Raw genomic sequence first — 19152 nt, 5'->3', positions numbered from 1 at the left:
TCCTTCCTTGTAACACCCCCTGGTCCCGTGAGAAACACCTCGGTGGTCTTGCCAGCTGCCCAGGAAGAACTGGTGAGGGGGTTTTAAGTTAAGGAGAGTTTCTGGGAAGGAAGACAGGGCCTTTTCTCCTCCCGCTGTGCTCCAAGGAGGGAGAGGTTGGTATGGCCATGCCATCCCTGCCACATGGCGGGCACTGGGGTGCTTGGTGCTGCAGCACCCAGGGCTGTTTGGGGGTCAGAGCCAGAAAGAAACCCTCCTCTCTGCTCCCAGCTCTTGTCCCCAAGAATCCACACCACCTGCAACTCTGAACATTGTTTTAAATCGTCCCAAAAAAGAAAGGGGAGGATATTTATTGGCTTGCTGCTTCCTAGGGGGAAGGTTTGGAGGAGGCAAGTGTGTCTCTAGGCTCCTGGGCCCCGCGGCAGACCCTGCCAGGAGGGGCTGGAGAGAATCATTTCGCTTTTTGGCACATCCACCTTTAATTGGGTGTAATAATAATTTTATTGCTTGCTAGGATTTGCGAGGCTGAACTAATATTTGTAAAATGCTTTGCCATCCTCAGCTGAAAGGCAATCTAGAACTGCAAAGCCCCGGTGTTATTCACATTTGGATAATCCAGAATTATTCATAAACAAAATCAAGATTATGCAAATATATTCATTAGTTCTCAGAATACCTCCAGGAAAATAGAGGAATTAGTCTTGTTAACAATTATGTATTATGTAAGTGTGTGTCTAAGCACGCACAGACCCGCGCGCTATCGGTGCTGGGGCACATTTGCCTGGGACTCGTCCCAGGATCTCAGAGTGCTGGAGAACAAGGGCTTGGCCTGTGCAAAGCGGCCACCTCAATTTTGGGATATCCCGATCCCCCATGGCAAGCGACAGCCCCAGGGTCCTGCTGGCTGCTCTTCAGCTGAAACAGCAGAGACAAACCCAGCGTCCCCTCTGCACCCATCACGGACAGCCCACGTATGAAAACCATCACCTTATTCAAGCCAAAACAGCCTTTCCTACCCAAATGAGGATTTTTATGGTACATGGAGGGCCAGGAGGCTGCGGTGGTGGGATTTGGATGTAGCCCCCTCGCTCAGGACCTGCCCTTTTCGCACTGCATGAGCCCTCGCCCCGATGTGACCTTGTGCCCAGCTCGGCTTTCTGCAGTGCAATGCCACCGTCTATTCGGGGTGTGCTGGGAAAGGGGAGACAAAGATGCACTGAAAATACCGCATGGTTTAATTAATGCCACATGCCTTTCACTCTATAGGTTGTGTGGATTGTTAATTATTTTTATAAAGAAAATAATTAGTCCCAATCAAGGCAGAAGCTCTCCAGAATTACAGCTCATTAAACTGCTCTCACATTTTTCTGTTCTATAAAAAGTCATGTGGTGCTGATGAAAATTATAGACCCTTGGAATCAGCATTAAATACAAATTCAGACAGTGTTACCATCCTATTACCATCAACCGCATCGACTTGGCTTCGGTAATTGCAGCTGGAGATGAAGTGCAGGGATTTCTGCTCTACACTATCACTGAAAACAAGCACTCTGCCCATTAGTTTGCCGGAAATAATGTGACACCAAGCCCTGACTCGGCTAAGTACATCCCCGAGGAGATGACAGCCACCAAGGAGAAGGAGAAAGCAAGGCGGCTTTGCCAGGGATGGGAAGATGAGGGTTGCTCAGGTTCGGTTCAGCTCCGGTTGATGGTGGGGCTGCTCCTGCAGAGAGCAGGGGGGACCATCGCAGGTCTGGCGCTCATCTAAATTAGGAAGGTGAACCAGCTAACGATGCGGCAAATCTGTCCTATGGGCTGTGGTAGCAAAGCCACCAGTCCAAGGGATGGAAAGAGCTAGGAAATGCAGAGGGGACAAGGACCAACCTTTAAGCAGTGGGATTATCCTCATGGGACATGGGGAAAATAAAATACGGAGGGATGCTCTTGTCAGGGATGACGGGAGCATCCCCAAGCATCTCCCTCTGGACTGTCCTGGTCCAGGCACCATGCTGGGGCCGGCTCTATCGAACACCGCAGAGGCCTCGCTCAAAGCCTAATTGAAAGAAATCACAGCACGTTAAAGGGAGTTCAGGTCACATCAATACCGACACAGCGGGGAGGGCGAGCGGGGGGAGCGAGGCGGTGGCCGTGTCCCAGCACCGGCTCTGCAGGCAGGGTGTAGGCTGCAGCCGCGGGCTTCGCTGCCTGCTTTTCTGCCGTGGAAAGGGAAGGTGAGACCCACCATCCTCTTCTCCACGCAGGACAAACCCAGCGGCAGCACAGGGCGAGGGCTGGCAGCAGCAGCCCACGGCGGGGAGGGGGCAGGGGAGCCGTGGGTCCTCAGGATCCTGCTTTTCAGTTTCCATTAATCAGGGATGAACGTGCCTCTGGTGGTATTTGCAGCCCAGCAGATCCGGCAGCCAGCTCTTTGGCCCACGAGCCTCCACCGCAAAATTAACCCGCCCGTCCCCACGGCAGCAGCTCCCATGCTGAGTGCCTGCCCTTGAGCATCCGAGCCTGCTCAGAGGGATGAGAATGGGGAAATTGGATCTGTGGGTGGAAAAACCACTTCTGGGGAGACCCCGAGGGCAATGGGGTAGTAACTACTGCCAGGAGGGAGCAAATAGTGGGAGCCAAACCTGCCGCTGGCACATGCTGCTGGTGTTGTGCCTTTAGCTCTGTCCCTGTAGGTGCTGAGATGCTCCGTGCTCATGGCGAGGGCAGGGACCGGGGCACAGCCACGCGGCCCCAGCACACCCGAGGGCAGGGAGGTGCCTGGAGCGTGAAACAGCTGCATCTGCCAGCCTGGACTCTCTGAAACATCCAAAAAACCCTCCAAAACATCCGAAAGGACATTCTTCACCTGCGCTGGCTCCTGAACCACACGTGGGAAATGTTTGGGAGAGCACAAGGACCTATCCAAAACTGTGCCAACGACTTCTCAGCCATCGGACAGAAGGGCAACAGAGTCCCTGGGTCCAGGGATGCCCCGGGATCCTGGGGGAGATGCAGCCAACATGTCCCGTGTCCTGCGGAGCTGAGCCCCGCACAGGGACCCCTCGGAACAGCCAGGGTCTGGGGATGCAGGGCCAGAGGAGGTCACCAGGAGATCACGTCCATCCTCGATTAGGAGGCACGGGGCACACGCGGGCTGACAGCCCCTGCGCTCCCCCGCTCGCCGGCGGGTCAGGCTGCCAAACGCCCCCATCTCGGGGATGAACCAGCGGCTCCCTTTGTTCCTCCTCCGCCGGCGGTGCCCACCCAGACCCCACTGCACCTCCCTCTCCCCAGCACACGTTGTCTGCCTGCCTCTCTGCACCGGTGGCCCTGCACCATCGTCCTTCATTAGCTCGGCCAACACGTGGCTGACGGGCAGGCAAAGGCAGGGATGGGAGAGGCGGCTGCCGCAGGCAGATAACCACGAAGCCTGTCCCATGTGGCAGGGAAGGGCAGGCGAAATGTGGGCACTGGGCTGCTTTGTTCCTTTGGGTTTTTTTTTCCTATATGTTCCTGATCTTGGAGTTTTTTGGTGAATAAAAACCCCATCCCTTGGAAGAAGCAGTGCTGAACCCACTTGTCTTACTTCTCTCCATCGTAACAAACCTGGCCGTGCTCTGATCGAAGCAGGGGGGATTTGAAGAGGGCAAATGCTTTATAGGCAATAGGTTCCCAGAGTTAAACCACCAGCCTCAGGGGGAAATCAGCCCCAAGCCCCAGCTGCCTCCCGCACTCTGTATGCCACAGCCGTGGCCATACCCGCTCCGCCAGAGGAGGGCTGCTCCGCTGGCTGCAGACAACAGAGCAGTGGAGAATAAGTTATGATATATTTACATGCTATTATACATTGGTGTTATATATGCACTGCTTTGGCGGGCGGTTGGTTATACGGCAGCTCCAGCTGACCCACAGCTTAATTCAGCAGGTGGTCTTTAACTGTGAAATCTCTCTTAATGCAAAAATATTTCTTTTGCCGGGCAATAGCTAATTCTTCATCCTGACAGTAATGTAGCTAAAATCACAGCCTCCTACCCGGCTCTCTTCCAGTCACACCCCAACACACGTGCTCCCAAGCACACGCGGGCGCAGAGATAAAATCAATACAACCAGCCCATTGCCAAAGTGCCATCGAGTTCCACCGGCATGATGCGCTGCTGGAATTTGGTGTTAGTGGCAGAGAAAACCCGTTTTCTCATCATGGCCCGTGGGTCTCGGAGCATTTTCAGCCACCTGCATGTGAGATGGGCATCTCACCCCAGCCCCAGGATCCAACAGCACGAAGGTCTTTGCAGCCCATACCAGCACATCGCAGCCTCCCCTGCCCCCAGGGAGGACGCGGGACGGGAGGAGAGAGCAGAGCAACCCTGCAGGCAGCAGGACCCTGCCCACTGCTGCCCCCGACCCCTCTGCCCGCCCAGGCACCCGCCTGGGGGCAAACGAGGAGATGCCCTCCCCGGTACCCCCACTCCCACCTCTGCCTCCCGCAAAGCCCCCAGCCAGGGCTGGGCAGCAGCAGCTCTTTCTTCTTTCATTAATGACGAGACATAAATTAAACATGAAGTGTCAAACGGGTCATCAGTGAAGCAGTTAGCCCCAGCCTCGCTGCCTCCAGACTGGGGACCCGTCTCAGCCGGCCTGAAACACCAATAGAGTTTTTAATAGAGTTTTTTCTCCATTTCTTTTTTTTTTTAAGCCCTTCCTGCAGTCCCCGCTGCACAGGCAGGGAAAGCGCTCCCGTCGCATGTGAAAAAAACCTGCTATTTTTAAACTCTCAGTGTTTGTCAGCGCTTTTCGGCTCGAGTGGCTGATGGAGAAGCCGGTTTTGCAGCACCGGCGTCCCACGGAAGGTTGCATGGCCTTTGCTGGGCAATGGTGGCACCAAGATAGGGCACTGCGCCTAGCCACGCTGCCGGAGGTGGTGGTCCAGCCCGCTCATCCCCCTGGCATATGCCAAATCCACACCACACGAAAGCCTTGTTATAGATGCTGTGCCGCTGGGATCCACCGCTTCTGCCAGATTTCAGGCATCACGACCTCTGTGCCTTTGCATGCACCTATAAAATCAGCAAGCGGGGCTGTGAAAGCAAACTGGCTCCTGGGGTTTGGCATTTCTCCCTGCCCTTTGCTGGGAATGCCAAAGGGCTCCGATCCGGGCATCAAACCCAGCCCTGTTTTCCAGCTGGTGGCACCACGGGGATCGGGGCCAGAGGAGGACCCACGGGGCTGGGAGCCACGTGTGGGTCTCCCGTGGGGCAGGGCAGGACTGCGGGTCACAGCAGACCCACGCTCTCCTAACAGCAAAGAGCCCCCAGGGGCTTGAGCCGACCCAGGGGCTGCGGCAAAGCCCCGGCACCACCCGCAGCCAAAACACGGGTGGGATTTGCTGGCCTGGGTCGGGCTTTGCAATGATGAAGAGGTTTCAGTGGCCACAGGGAGAAAAGGAGAAAAAAAAAGAGAAAAGGAAAGGGTGGTCATGCATGAAATGATTTCATTTCAGTGACACAGGGTTTGCATTTGATAAGTTAATCTTATAGAAAAATGTACGCATAGAAAGGTCCAGCTGCCAGACACGGAGATGTGGGAAGGGATAGGAATGGGGCTGAGCAGAGAAGGGCTCAGCTCCAGCCATGGCCTTCTGGAAGGAGAAATATCCCAAGCCTGGGGACCCCAGGGGAGAGCGAGGACCCCCACACGCAGCAAGACTGGGGTCTGCAGAGCCCCTTTCTGGGGACGAGCCGCAGCGAGACAGGCTGCCCCGGATGGTGGAGGCAGGATGGTGACAGCAAGGAGACCAGAGCGGCCACAAGACCCACCGATGGGCAGAAGCTCCTTAGCAATCCGTGGCATCAGGGTCATCGCTGCTATTTATTATTTAGGGCCTCGGAGCCCTAAATATTTATTAATTAGACATTGAGGGAGGGATGTGAATGCGTGCGCGGAGGCGCAGGGTTTAAGAGCCCTGCTCTCCTGCCTCTGCGGGGACGGGAGATGAGCAGGGACAGGGGCTGGCCGGACAGGGACACCAGCAGGGCAGGGACACCGGCTGGCTGGTGCTGCTACGGGGGCTTCTGCCAGCTCTCCCTGAGCCGGGCAGGGACAGGCCCCGGCCCCACAAGACCCTAAACTACCACATTTCACCCTGGCCTGTTGCTCCACACTTCGGTACCTCTATGAAACAGCCTCACTCATGTGCTGGGAGGGTGCTGAGCCCGGCAGGGAGGGGACCCCACAGCTAGCACAGCCCCCCAAGGTGCCGGATCCCGCCGGGGCTGCGCTCACAAACCTGGCATCCGCAGCTGAGCCCCTGCGGCATCTGCAGACACCGGGGCTCCCCGGCAGCTGGGGGAAAGTCTGCAGGCGGCTCTGTTCAAGGGTGAAATCAAATGTTTCTACAAAATGATCCTCTGGCCAGCCAGCGGACATTCCCCCCTTTTGCCTCCTTCCACCTGATTTTGTCTCTCATCTGAAGAGGAGTTCGAGGAGATGAGATACAGTGCTTGCCCCGGCGCAGCGTGGGCGCTGTGGGCTCCCTCCTCCCCAGAGATGGAGGCAGCAGGAAGCCCCAGATTCGGAGAGAGCACCACCCCATGTTTCCCCATGAGATGCTGTGGACCTTCACTCTGAACAAGGGCCAGGCTGTGCCCGTGTTCTTGCTGGCGAGTGTGGGAATTGGAGCCACGGGGCCAGATCTGGGCCCCGAGCAGAGCACTCAGATAAACTTTTAGAGGTCAGAAATTGTCCATCCTCCAAACCACGGTGTTTCTCACCACCCTTCTGGTTTCCAGTCCCTGCAGCACTGGTCTGGGGACAACCCTCAGCCCCACGTCCGCTTTTGGGAGCTTTTAGATGAAGGTGACAAAACCCCACGTCACTGCAGCAAGGGCACAGCGGGGAGAGGCGATACTTTTGGGGGTAGCCAAAGTCTCTAAGAAGGCCCCATCTCTAAGAAGGCCTGGGGCTCCTACGGGGGCTTCCAAAGGCCCCTTCCCCTAAATCCTTAGGTGCTTGTACACCATACCACGCTGATGCACAGGTCACCTGGCTAAGGCACCCATGGGTGCTGAGCCTGGCCATGCTGCCCAGTGCTCACTGCATCCCACCCAACCTGGTGTGGGTCCATCCCACCAACGTGCCAGCAGGGCCACCTCTCTGGGGACAGAAGTGTCCCCCACCCCACCGGGGAGGCCAGCAGGGACACAGTCCCCAGCACCAGTCCAGCAGAGAGGCAGATGGATGGGGCCGGGGGGAAGGAGGAGGAGGAGGAGGATGAAGGCTCTGCGAGCAGCAGGGAGGGGGTCTTCGCAGGCATTGCCGGCTCTGCCCCTCGCTCGGCTCCCCCCAGCCTCCCAGCAGCTCCCAAGCTGCCTAATTAGCTCTCCCCGCTCCCGCCGTCCAGCTGGAGCCGGAGGGCAAGGGTAGACAAAAGCCTCCCTATTGACAGCCCCTCCAAGGAAGGGGCTTTTCTTCTCCCCCTCTGCTTTTCTTTTCAAGCCCCTCTCCCCCCTCCCAGCTTGGGCCAGGGCCATGGGCTCATTAGCGCTTGGGCTCGTTGGGAGCAGGAGGGAGCAGATGGCAGCCAGGCGGCTGGCGTGGCCGGCCCTGCCGCCGCCTCTTCCCGCAGAGCAGATGCCCGACCAACAAGGGGGAGGATTAACGGGAGCGGGGGGCCACGGGCACGGCCGGACCGCCAGCGGAGGCTTCCTCCCTCGCAGCACACCCCGCTTCCCCAGGGGCTGCCAGCCCGCTGGGGACGAACAGGGCTCGGGGCCACCAAAATGTGGCTGGGAAGCCAGAGTTCAGGATGGGAGAGAGCTGGTCCCCAGCCCATCAGGGACTCTCTGCTGGTCCAAAAGTCATTGCAAAGGCGACGGGAGAATTGCAGCTGCCTTCTGCCCTCGCTGGGGGTACTCTGACCCCCTGGCACTGCAGTGCCATGGCTGCTCCTGCCTGTCCCAGCGCAGCCGGGGAGGACACGCTGCCAGCCTTGTCCCAGCAGGTTTGCAGCAGCAGCACCCAGACCCGTCTCCAAGATCGCTCATGATGGCAAACCAGGCAGCAAAACTGCACTTAATCCCACTTCAGCAAGACACCCCTCCCTCCCCCTCTGTGCACCGTGCATCCCGGGGGATTAAGGGTTAAAGCACAAATCCCCTGCACTGCCCTGATGTGACCCACTTAGACCATCTGGCAGGGAGGGATGCAGGAGCCTCCTTTCTCCCAGCACTGCCGGTGCTCACCCAGCATCACTGGCTGCCCCAAGGAGCTGATACCAGCGCCCGCAGCCCCCCAGCCTCAGCAGTGCCCTCGCTTTTCATGTAGAAGTGGATTTCGGCTGAGTTTGGGGGTGCTGGGATGGGGCAGCCTGCGCCAAACTGCTGTGGCTGGCGGTGTGGGAGCAGGGAACCCAAACATCCCCAAAAGCATCCCGCAAGCCCCCAGACTGCCACCGGCTCTGGGTCCCAGGGGTACCCTGGAGCATCTCCCGGCCTGGCTGTCCCTGGCACCCACAGGGTCCCTGGCAGACAAGTGCTGAGGAAATACGCAGCAGCGCTGGGAGAAGTGAGGCCACCGAGTGCGAAGGGGCTCCCAGCCACCACACCGTGGCTGAGGTCACGGCCAGGGAAGAGAGGCAGGCAAAAGCCCAGCCAAGAGGGAGAAAGGGGGTCCAGGTTGTGGGGCTGGGGCTACAGCGTGGCAGTGATACCTGTCCCCAAAGGCTGGGCAGAGACCGGTGGCATCTTATCATGGGAGGTTTAAAGAGCATTTTCAGTTCACAAGAGCCGAAGTCCCTTGCAGCAGCCGTCAGGTGGGGATCCCAGCAGCCTTATGGACCGGCGAGAGGGAGCGAGGGCACCCCAGCTCAGCGGAGGAACTTGGGGCAGGGTGGGGGGTCCCTGTCCCTGACCCCATGCCTCCCCAGCCCACCGGGCACACAAACCCCTCAAATCCCACCCTGGGATTTTGCATGCAGTGGAGCAACCCCCCTGCAAAGGCAAGCGTGGGGGCAGCTCCAGCCCTGCCCAGCCTCCCCACACCACCAAGTCCCTCACCCCCAGCTGCAAAAGCATGGCCCCAGGCCGCACGGTGAAGCCCGCCGGGCCCTGCGTGGGGAAAGGTTAATTGGAAAAGCCCCTTTCCCCATCACCTCAGTTTTTCCTTTCATGCTGCAAACTGGTCAATAATCCATTTACTTTGGCAGAGCCCTGCTCTGGGCGTGAAGCTGTGTCGGGGGCTGGAGTACTCATCCCCCCCAGCCCCAGCAGGACCTGGAGGGAAGGGATTAATGTATTCTTTTGTTCCAGGATGAACCGTGGGTTTAGCAGAGCTTTAACTATCCAAACCTCCCAGAGAGCTTAACAGGAATTTAGATGGAAGACGCTTTATCTCCGGGACCAGCAGCAAGGTGGTGGTGAGGAATGGGGCACGGGACAGTCACCTGGAAGGGGCGGGTGGGGGGAAATCACCTTCTGCCCCGGGAACCCCACTGCTGCCCCACAAGGATGCAGGATTGAGCCCTTAGCCATGCCCAGGGCACCCTGCGGGGATGGATTTGGGCTATGCCCACTGTGGGGGTTCCCAGCAGGACCCCCATGCTGCAGCTGAGCCCCTTGGCACCCCACGAGGGCACAGGCTCAGCCAGCAAAACTGATGGGGAGACGGGCAGTGCTGGCCTAGAAACTACACCATTGCCTCCACCGCTGCAGGAAGCACCGGGCCAGATCCAGGGCAGAGATCTGCAGCATTTGCAGAGGACCAGCTGTCAAGTGTGGGAGAAAACAGAAATCCAGATGGTCATCTTAATTTTTCATTTGGCTAACTGGTCTCCCTGTCTCCTCTCTGGTGCGCTCTGCTCGCTGGCACCGCAGTCATTTGCTCTTAAATTAGCCGGGAGCATTGTCGGGGAAGAAAGGCTGATCCAAGCGGCGGCACAGTGAAACCTTTAGGAAAAATAAACCCAGAGCGGAGCCGGGCGTGGAGACGGCTGCGAGAGGAGCTGCCGCAAGCCTTGGGGCCGTTCTCCCCACGGATAGGGAGCAGGAGCCCGGCTCTGGCTATTGCTGGGCTATGAACCTGGTGCCAGCTCGGGGTGCTGGGGACATCGCTGTGTACCCCGATGGGGACCTGCTGCAAGGCCCCTGGGGATGTGAGATCTGGCATCTCATAGGTGTGATCCTGCCAAGACAGCAGCCTCAGGCTCCTGGCAGAGCCCCACGCGATGCAAGCCGAGCCGGCAGCCCTGACAAGAGGAGCCAGGGATCGTGGTCTCTCTGCTCCCTCATCCTTTGGCTTCGGCCCCCCCAAGCAGCGAAGCCCCTCTGTGGCAGGGGGGCAGGGGTGAGCGCAGCAAGTGCCCTGCAGATCCCAGGGAGAGCCCCGCCGGGGCTGCCCCTGCTCAACACCTTTAGCGGGGGCGGTGGCACAGATGGCTGCACTGCGGGGAATATCCCCTGGCCCCGGCCGGCAGCACACACTGCGAGGAGACAAAAGGAGCCGGTCTGCACCGACACCGGGGCTTGGCAGCATCGTGGCCGGCTGTGCGGAGCACACCCCGGCTTGGGGACCCTGTCGCGCAGGATCTGCTGGTGCCAAGGTGCAAAACGCAGCAAAGCCAAGCTGGCGGGTCCATTTTGCCGTGTGCCGAGAGCTCCCGACCCCTGCGCAGACGGTTCCCCTCCTGCTGGAGCTGGCGTTGCCAGCGAAACGGAGAGACACGCGCGTTTGTTAACTTTTTAACAGAGCTACAAACGGTCCCAGCCATGGTCTTCAGCCTGACCAGGATATCCATGGCAATCCAAATTGCCATGTAGAGCCGTGCATCGTTCCTGGTACTTGGGCTTGCTGTGTTTCCCCAATGCCCTAATTTGTTGCCGTATTATATCTCTGACTGCAAGATACTTAAGCAGCATGGCTCACTCAGGCACATTCAGGCAGGAGAGAGTGTGTGTGTGTGAGCCAGCACCCAGCCTGCTGACGGCCCCTTCGGGTGCTGACCGTAGCCCGATGCAGGGGAGGAGAAATGCACGGTGAGTCCTCTCCCCCACGAAGGCTGAAGCCCTGCAAATGCTGCCCGTGGAAACAAGATTTACTCTTTGCCTTTGGAAGCCTAAGCCATCCCTTTCCCAATTTCCTACCCTGATTAACGGCAATCAGAGACATCAGAAAGATTCATGCTCGGGCAGCTGGGCCGCAGGGGCAGAAGTGACCCCCACCTCACATGAGCAGCGGGACCCCATTGCACGAGCGGGGATGGGGGTCCCGCTGTCGCTACTGCGGCTCACAGCCTCCGCTGGCACGGGAGGCATCCGAAACAGCTCGCTCCCTGCAAGCTCTCTGCTCTTTACTACAGGCTGAGCCCCCGACACCCAGCCTGCTGCAGACTGAGCCCCTCTCCTCTACAGACTCATCGCCTTCATGAAACTTTGGGTTGTTCCCCATACCGGGTGGGGAGCAGCCAGCAGTGGAAATACAGAGCAAAGAGAGAGGAGAACCAGCAAAAGCCTCCTTTCCTTATAAAAACAGTGCAAAGGGGCTATTTTTAACCAATATTGAGACAGTCAGCAAAATAAAACTGGTCTAAATTAGAGAGCACATTGTTGTGAGGAAGCCACACAGATCCTTGCCCGGCTGAGCGGCTTGGTGGGTACGAGCAGCCCCCTCGCCTTGTTTCACAGGTTTTGGCTGTTGCTCTGCCTCTGGCAAACATGGGGGGCACCGGCTTCCCTGGGAGCAGGAGGGACAGGGCAGGCAGGCACCAGACGTGCCAAGCCAAGACTGCTCTGCTTTGGGACCTGGGGGACACCAGACCCAGAGCTGCCCGGGTCCGTGGCTGTGTGCAGGCTCCTTGGGCAGCTGTAGCCTCTGGGCTGCACGTCCCTGGGGTGCATCAGCCTCCCCCCTGCGCCAAGGCAGGGTCCAGTTGGAGGGGGGCTGTTCCCCTCCCTGGGCATCACCTTCCCAAGGGTCCCTGGTGAAGGAGTGATGCAGAGACAAGACAACCAGCAGGACACATACCCCAGGGGTCTGCATGGCAGGGATGGAGGTGGCCACACTTTCTGGCTAATGACCCCCACCGCTGCCCCCCCCTCCATAGCCCAGCTAGAGCTTTCCAGGCCCCCCTCGGGAGGCAGCCAGCTCCCGGGCTCCAAGCACCACCGAGCCAAAGTTTCCTGAGCCCGCTCCCCTCCGGAGCACAGCACCTACCCGGGAGGGGGGTCCAGCCAGCCAACATCCCCCTGCCCCAGGCACGGGGGGCACCCCCAGGTCCTCCAGCCCCTAACTGGGGTGGGGGGAGGACACACTCCAGACCCTCCTGACGGGGGGGTACTAACTAGGGGGGGAAGGAGGCTCGGGGTGGTGCAGCCCCCAGCCGGAGGCAGGATGAGGGATGTCCCTGAGCCCCCCACCCCCGCCGTGCCCTGGCGGCGCTTACCTGGGCAGCGGCTTGCGGGCCGTGATGCTGGCCACGATGATGCTCTCGGGTCGCGGCGTGGCCACGGCTTTGAAGGTGCCTCGCCAGAACTTCTCGAAGAGCTGCTTCTCGCCCTGCTGCACGCTGGCCATGGCCCCCCCCGCCCGCCCGCCCGGCCCCGCCGCTCTCCGCGGTGCTGAGCGCTACATCCCCCGCCCGGCCCCGGCCCCGGCCCCGGCCCCCGCCCGGCTCGGTCCCGGGAGCCCGGCCCGGCGCTGCCCCGGCTGGCGGGGAGGTGTGCGGCCCCAGCCGCCCCCGCCTCCCGTTTTGTGCCGGCGAGGCGGGGAGAGGGGCCGGGCCCGGCCGCCGTCCCCTCCCCGGCGCCGCCTCCCGCAGCAGCTGCGCCCGGAGCCGCGGGGAGCCCGGCCCGGGGCGGGAGGCGGCTGCCCGGGGCCGTGACCCGCTCCCGGTGCTGCCCCGGCTGGAGGGGGGCACCTCCGGCGAGGAGCCGGCGGCCCCTCTTGGGCTGGATTCACTCTTTGCCCTGTGGAAGATACAGGCTACCTCGCTGGTCTCCCTGGACCAGCTGGCTCGGGGGCTCGGATGGCTCGGGGGGCTCGGATGGCTCCCACCCTGCAGGCAGGTTTACCACCCTCACTCACAGAGCCGTCTCCACCCTGGTGTCTTCGCAGTCCCCAGGACCTTCCTTGCTCCATCCCCATCGTTACCTTCCCCAGCTGAGGAACCACTTCCAGCTTGCGGCTGGATCGTGGGCACCCCCACGCCTTGCCCTTTGTGGGACACAAACCTTCCAGGGCAGAGCACCACCCTGGGGCCCCACAAGTCCCTGTCCCCCAACACAGGCTACCAGTAGCCTTTGTGTTTGCCCACTCCCAACTGTTTACCAGACACAGGTGAAGAAAGAGGGAGAGCCCAGAGCCCCCGGCTCCGATGGCCAAGGGAGAAAGCAGCAGGAGGCCATGGAGACCTCTGTAACTGGTCCATAATGGGACCCATATGGGGAGGAGATTTTGGAAGAAACTCTCTTTCCCCCCCCCTCCCCATCCCTTCCCATTTAACAGGCACTGGTGGGAGGCAGGGATGGGGCACGCTGCTTCTTGACTCCAGCAATGGGGCTGGGCAGCGGCAGGCTGTGAAACCCTGCAGTGGGGTCCCAGCCAGCTCAGAAAACAATTCCTCACCTTCCAGGGCAGGATTCAACCTGCCGGGACCAGGCACACAGGGAGGGGGAGGGAAGGGCTGGGGCAGCACAAGTGCAGCGGTGCTATTTCCCTCAGCCTCTGCATCAAGTACAATAAAAACATCTTTAGGAGAAAATGCTTCTTCTACCAGATGCTTTGAAGCGCAAGTAAAAGCTGGTGACCTTGGATGAATGAGACTCTCTCTATTGTGCCTTGGAAACCCGCACGATACGTTTATGTAAGTGGCGGGGGGATAATGGAGCCAGGAACAATAGGCGGCGGGAGCCAAGAAAGAACGAAAATCACAGAGAAACTTAATCGCTTTCTTGCAATAAATACAAAATTAGCAGAAGGCTCATTCTGACAGTGTTGTCTGTCGAACTCCTCCTTCCCTGCCCCTTTTTGCTTTCTGCTCCCAGTGCCAGGGCTCTGCCTCGTTGGTACCCGGGGACAGGCGGCCCCGGGCTGTGTCCCCATGCCGAGAGCTGCAAAGTGAGAGCCTCGGCGGCACGCGCCGGCCGGCAGCAGCGGGCTTTGTGCTGCGAGGCCGTGAACGGCTGGAGACGGATGCTGGGGAAGCAGTGGCGGTGGAAGCGGGCACGGATCCAGCAGGGCTTTATAGAAACGCAGTCAGCTCTGCCAGACATTGTCTAAAAAGCCCGATAGGGAAGGACGACATTCACGCACCACGGAGAGATGCTCGCTGGGAGGCTGCTCCCCCCAGGAAACCGCTCAGAGGTGACGGGCACCGCGACAGGGCTGGGAAAGGCCAGCCGTAAGCTGCGGCTCCGCTCTAGCCCAGGACATATCATACATGCCATGGGCAGGAGATGTCGGAGTGGAAACCCTCCAGGGACTGCCACGGCCAGCAAACAGCAAGGCAGAGCAGAAGGAGCAGGGGAAAGGGCTGGAGAGGTCTAGAGCAGCCACGCTGCAAAAACACAGCTGGGGGGGGTGCAGACAGCACCCCCGGCAGACACAGCAGGCACCCACTGGCCCTGGGACAGCCACCTACCAGCAGGAGTGGGTGCTGCCAACCGCCCCATCACCCTTCTCCCGTGGATGGGCAGGGACAGGCACTCACCACCCAAGCAAATCCAAGCCTGGGTTTCCTCTGGCCCTTCCAGCCATTCCCATAACACACAGCCTATTCGTTAGGAGCCCGTTTTCCTTCAGAGCACATTAGATTCATCAAAAAGAGACCAGGTATAAGCACACACGGGCCCTGGGCTTGCTCTGTGTTGTTGGCGAATGACCCAAAGGCAGGGTGGGGGTCAGGCAGGAGCCCTGCCAGCCCCGCTGCCTGGTCAGCCCCAGCCCCCTGCTCACAGCTCATTAACCAAATACCCTGCAAAGCATCGGCCCCTGCATCTCCCCCAGGCTTTGCAGGATGAGTCCAACCACCCCCAGCTGCAACCAGGGTCCTTGTTGCACCCCAGCGCATTTCACTCCCTTCCACCAGCAATCCGGGAACAGCTCTAAACACCCTAAAATTAACTACCAAATAAAAGGAATAATAAATGTTTGCACTATTAAATTAGCAGCACGGGTGGCGTGTGGGCAGGAGGAAGGCTGCGATCATTACAACAAGAACCCTCTCTCCTGGCATACCTTGTGGAGACATCAGTGAGCCAATTAAGCAATTGGCTTGGTTAACGGAGGCTCCTAGGAATAGACTTTCATGCTATAGAATAACTGCGCTGTAATAAATTGTCTCATAAATAAACAGCCTGAAAAAGCATTACAAGATACCCAGAAAAAGCACTCTATCACAAGCAGAAATGATACTTTACATTTCTAGCGTATCTATTAGCCCACGGCATTGCCAACGCTTCCCCGAACCTGGGCCGGTGCCCCTGCGAGAAGCCATGGGGACGGTGCCACGGGGCACAGGCAGCCCCCGCTGCCCTCCCTGCCCCGAGCCCTCGGGGTGGTCACGGCCGTACTCTGCAAACCGCATCCCCAGAGCCCCGGCAGATACTGCCTGCCCTGCGAGACCGCTGTCTGCCAGCGGCACACAGCCGGCAGTTACTCACCCCGTGGGCGTTGCAATAAATGCCACCCCGGGTTATTTAGAGCCCCAGCGATAACGTGGGGCTCTGCTAGGTTCAAACGTTTGCACCCAAACGGGTGCAATAAACTGTAGCAGAGAGAATGGGTCCCAGGATGGGAATAGGGATACCGGGACTTGGAGGATAGCTGCACAATTTCCTCCAAAGCAAAAAAAAAAAAAAACCCCAACCAAAAAAACACCCCCCCAAAAATCAAAAAATCTCTTCCTTAGAGAGCTCTTCTTCCATGATTTGGGTTGTTTTTTTTTAAAATGACAAAGGGCTGAGCTTGGGCTTCCCCCACCCTGCACGGGGGGCTGCAAACGGGGCTCTCCCCGAGGCTGCCGGGCCCCCAGCACCGCTCGCTGCACCCAGCTCCGCAGCCCTACGACCGCCTGCACCACACAGTTAAACACCCAGCACCCCCTCGCCCCGCAAAGCCCCCCCTTTGGGCCCAAAACCCCCTGGGGAAACCTGAGAGGGACCTACCTGGCTCAGAGGCAGGTGGGGATGCTCAGGACCCCCAGCCCTGCCTTCCCCTGCTTTATCCTCTCCCACATTTAAAGGGCCTAATCTCCCCATCCCCTCCTGCTCCCAGGCTTCGGTTTTGGGGGTGATCGAGAAAAGAGAGCGGTCCCTGCTCTGGGTGAACACCCACTGTGGGCGTTCAGCCACTGTCAAGGAGGACGAGCCCTGGGGCCGAGGGAAGAAGTGATCAGCAGGGCGAAGCTGTATATACTCAAGAGGTACCCAAGGGGAGGGAAAGGAGAAAATGTGTTTAACTAGGATTAAATTTTAATCTGTTCCCCCTAGTAGAGAGAAGAAAGCTGGGTTTGTCCTGGAGCTGCACAAGTATTTTTCTATAAATGTTGAAATTTTTTTTTTTTTTTTCTTATTTGGCTTGCACCCGGCAGGAAGAGCTGGAGCCCGCTTTTGCCCAAACCGCCCCATTTCCACCTCCACGCAGGGCTGGCGTGGTGCCGCTCCACCCATCCCCCTGCCAAACAGGTTTACTGCAAATGCAGAAAATCAATAATTATCTTTGGAAGTATTAATTATCACTCAAGAGTCAATAAACAAAGGCTACGAGTGCCCTCTATTCATGGCACTTCAGAAGCACCTACCAATTATTTCCTTGACTAAGCCAGCCCTGCCTGGCAGGAGGGGGATTCTCCACCGCGTGCTGCAACACCACTGCCTGCTGCAATGTATTCCTGCTTCGGCCAGGGAGGAGGAGGAGGAGAAGGAAGAAGGGCTTCTTGCTTAAAATAACATCTGCAACTGAGATGTGAACCTGCAAGGTGATGCACGGCTCCGCTTTGGGTGCCATGGCAGATGCAGATGGATGCTGAGCGGGTCTGGCCATGGGGCTGCCCGGGTGGAGGGGCCGGGAGATGCTCGGTGGGGCTGGATCTGAGCTGGTTTTCCCAAGAAAGGTGGCGTGGAGCGGGCTGCGGGGTGGGGAAGCAGCAACAACCGTGGGACAACGTGCAGCACCGCATGCTGAGCTGGGGAAAGCCCTCGGAGGGTGGCGGGTGGCCGAGCAGCCCCACGCCACCGCCGGAGCATCTTTAACGCAGTAAATGCATTTTGCGGAGTCAAACCATTGCAAGAGGGCTTTCATCATCTTTCTGGTGGGAAATACCTGTTTTATGGCTCTTTTCTCCCCATTGAAAGGCTCCCGGCCAGCCCCGCAGCCTGCGCAGCCCTGGGCAGAGCCTGGCACCCGGGTTCCCGATCCGCCTGTCCCCACAGCCAGGTCCAACCAAGGACGAGGCGCTTGCCAAAGGTGTCTTTCTTTTGTCCTTCCTTTCTCCGCCCGTGGAAGAGCTGTTTTCACCCACAGGAAACCTGGGAGCACCCACAGCCCTGGGGCAGCTGCAAGGCTGTGCTGGCCCCTGGGGTGCGGGACGGTGGCGGTGGCCGCCCTGTCCCTTCCCTCCATCCCCCCACCCCATGTCTTGCCGGGCGATAAATAGGGGAGAGGCTGGGAAGCGGAGCTGCAGCCTTCCTTGAAGAGCGCCAAGGCTGTGGGCACTGGGGCGCATCCATCACCGGCAAAGGCCATCCATCAGCGCCCGGCTCGAAAGCTTCGGGAGGCTGGACGTGGCACGAAGGGGCTGCGGGGAGGAGGAGGGAGGGGTCTGATATTGGGGAGCTCCCCTGGTTTGAGCCGATAAAGGATGAGGGTGTCCACGTCCCCTCCATCAGCGCTGGCTCCACCATTCCTGTGCAGCCCTCAAGGAGGGAGGAGGGAAACGTGCGGGCTTGGGGCATGAAAAACTGTGATGGGAGTGGGACCAGCGCAGGGTGTCACCCCGAGGATGCAGGACATGCCTGGCCAGGCCCCGGCTGCCTCACAGTGGTCCCAAGATGCCTCTCCATCATCTCCAGATGGACACCGAGGACCTGCTGAGCCCCTGCATCCCCCTCCCCAGGGCCACTCGCGGTGGCAGGACAAGGCATCTCCCGCCCTGGCTTTCTGTGCGGGCCTCGGTGGAGGCAGCCGGCTTCTCCATCGGCAGGAGGGAGCTCCGCAGCTCGCCCGCCCACGCACCCGCTCCAACAAAGGCACTTTTTCCTCCCCGCTCACCTACCAAAGCCGCCCGGCCCCGATATTTAGACAGCGCAAGATGAAAAGGCAGGAGGACAGATAAGTGCGTGCGTTCAGAGGCAAAGCCATTTGCAGCTGCTGGCAAGAGGGGAATGAAAGGGCAGGAGCAGAGGGGAGGCAGGAAAGGCAGACCACGGCCTTTTCTTCCCTTTGGCTCTAAAAAAAGCTCCAGAGCGGGAAGGGGGATGGAGAGATGGAGATGAAAATATAATTTTTCCCCTCCGAGCTGCAGTGGCTGTGGCGGCGAGCCAGCCCCTGGGGACCATGCGGCAAAGCCGCGCAGCCGCCGCTGCTCTCCAAGCACCGCTGCCGAAAGGTCAAACGCAGCTGGCGGAGGGGGACGGAGCGGGACGGAGCCTGCAGCCACACGTATCCGGGCAGGAGAGGCAGGGCCCGGCTTGCCAGCCTGGGAATAAATGGAGGAAAGCCCCTCGCTGGGCTGTGGTGGGCACGGGCAGCCCCTGACCGCAGGCAAAGGGTCCCAGTGCCCGGAGGATGCGCCCGAGAGATGGGGAGGGCAAAGGACAAAGCTGCCCTCCTCTTCATTGCCTTCCCAGACTGGCAATTAGCAGCCTCCAATCACACAAATAGCACCGTTGCCTGTTGGGGTAATTACTAGCTAACGAAGCGGAGGCAGCTTGGTTGGATCCCAGCCTCCAGCTCGAGGTCTGGCTGGAGGGGGGGTTCGGGGATGCTCAACACAGGTTTGGGCTGCAGAGCTGGAAGGCTTTGGGCTTTTGCCTCCAGCTTGGGAAGGATGGGACAGGTCAGACCTGGGATGCACGTCCTCCTCCAAGCCGGCACCAGGACGTTCCCGTTCCCGGCTCACTCCAGGTCCCGGTGCCAGCCCAGCAGGACCGGCTCCTGCCCCCCTCCTCC

The 19152-nt window shown here is 59.4% G+C and overlaps 1 protein-coding gene across 1 annotated transcript in view; it reads right to left on the bottom strand.

Moving 5' to 3' along the window:
- The window catches only part of SRRM4 (serine/arginine repetitive matrix 4), a 45379-nt gene extending 32821 nt beyond the window's left edge, over positions 1–12558 (bottom strand). Inside the window, exon 1 of the mRNA XM_050906903.1 lies at positions 12428–12558. Within this exon, the coding sequence (XP_050762860.1) occupies positions 12428–12558 (131 nt within the window). The remainder of the gene's footprint in view (positions 1–12427) is intronic.
- Positions 12559–19152: the final 6594 nt, after the last annotated feature.

The sequence above is a fragment of the Gymnogyps californianus genome, chromosome 16 (genome assembly GCF_018139145.2).
Source record: "Gymnogyps californianus isolate 813 chromosome 16, ASM1813914v2, whole genome shotgun sequence".
In the NCBI taxonomy this organism is placed as follows: domain Eukaryota; kingdom Metazoa; phylum Chordata; class Aves; order Accipitriformes; family Cathartidae; genus Gymnogyps; species Gymnogyps californianus.
Note: the sequence above shows the minus strand (reverse complement) of the source record. Positions and strands in the feature narration are given on the sequence as shown.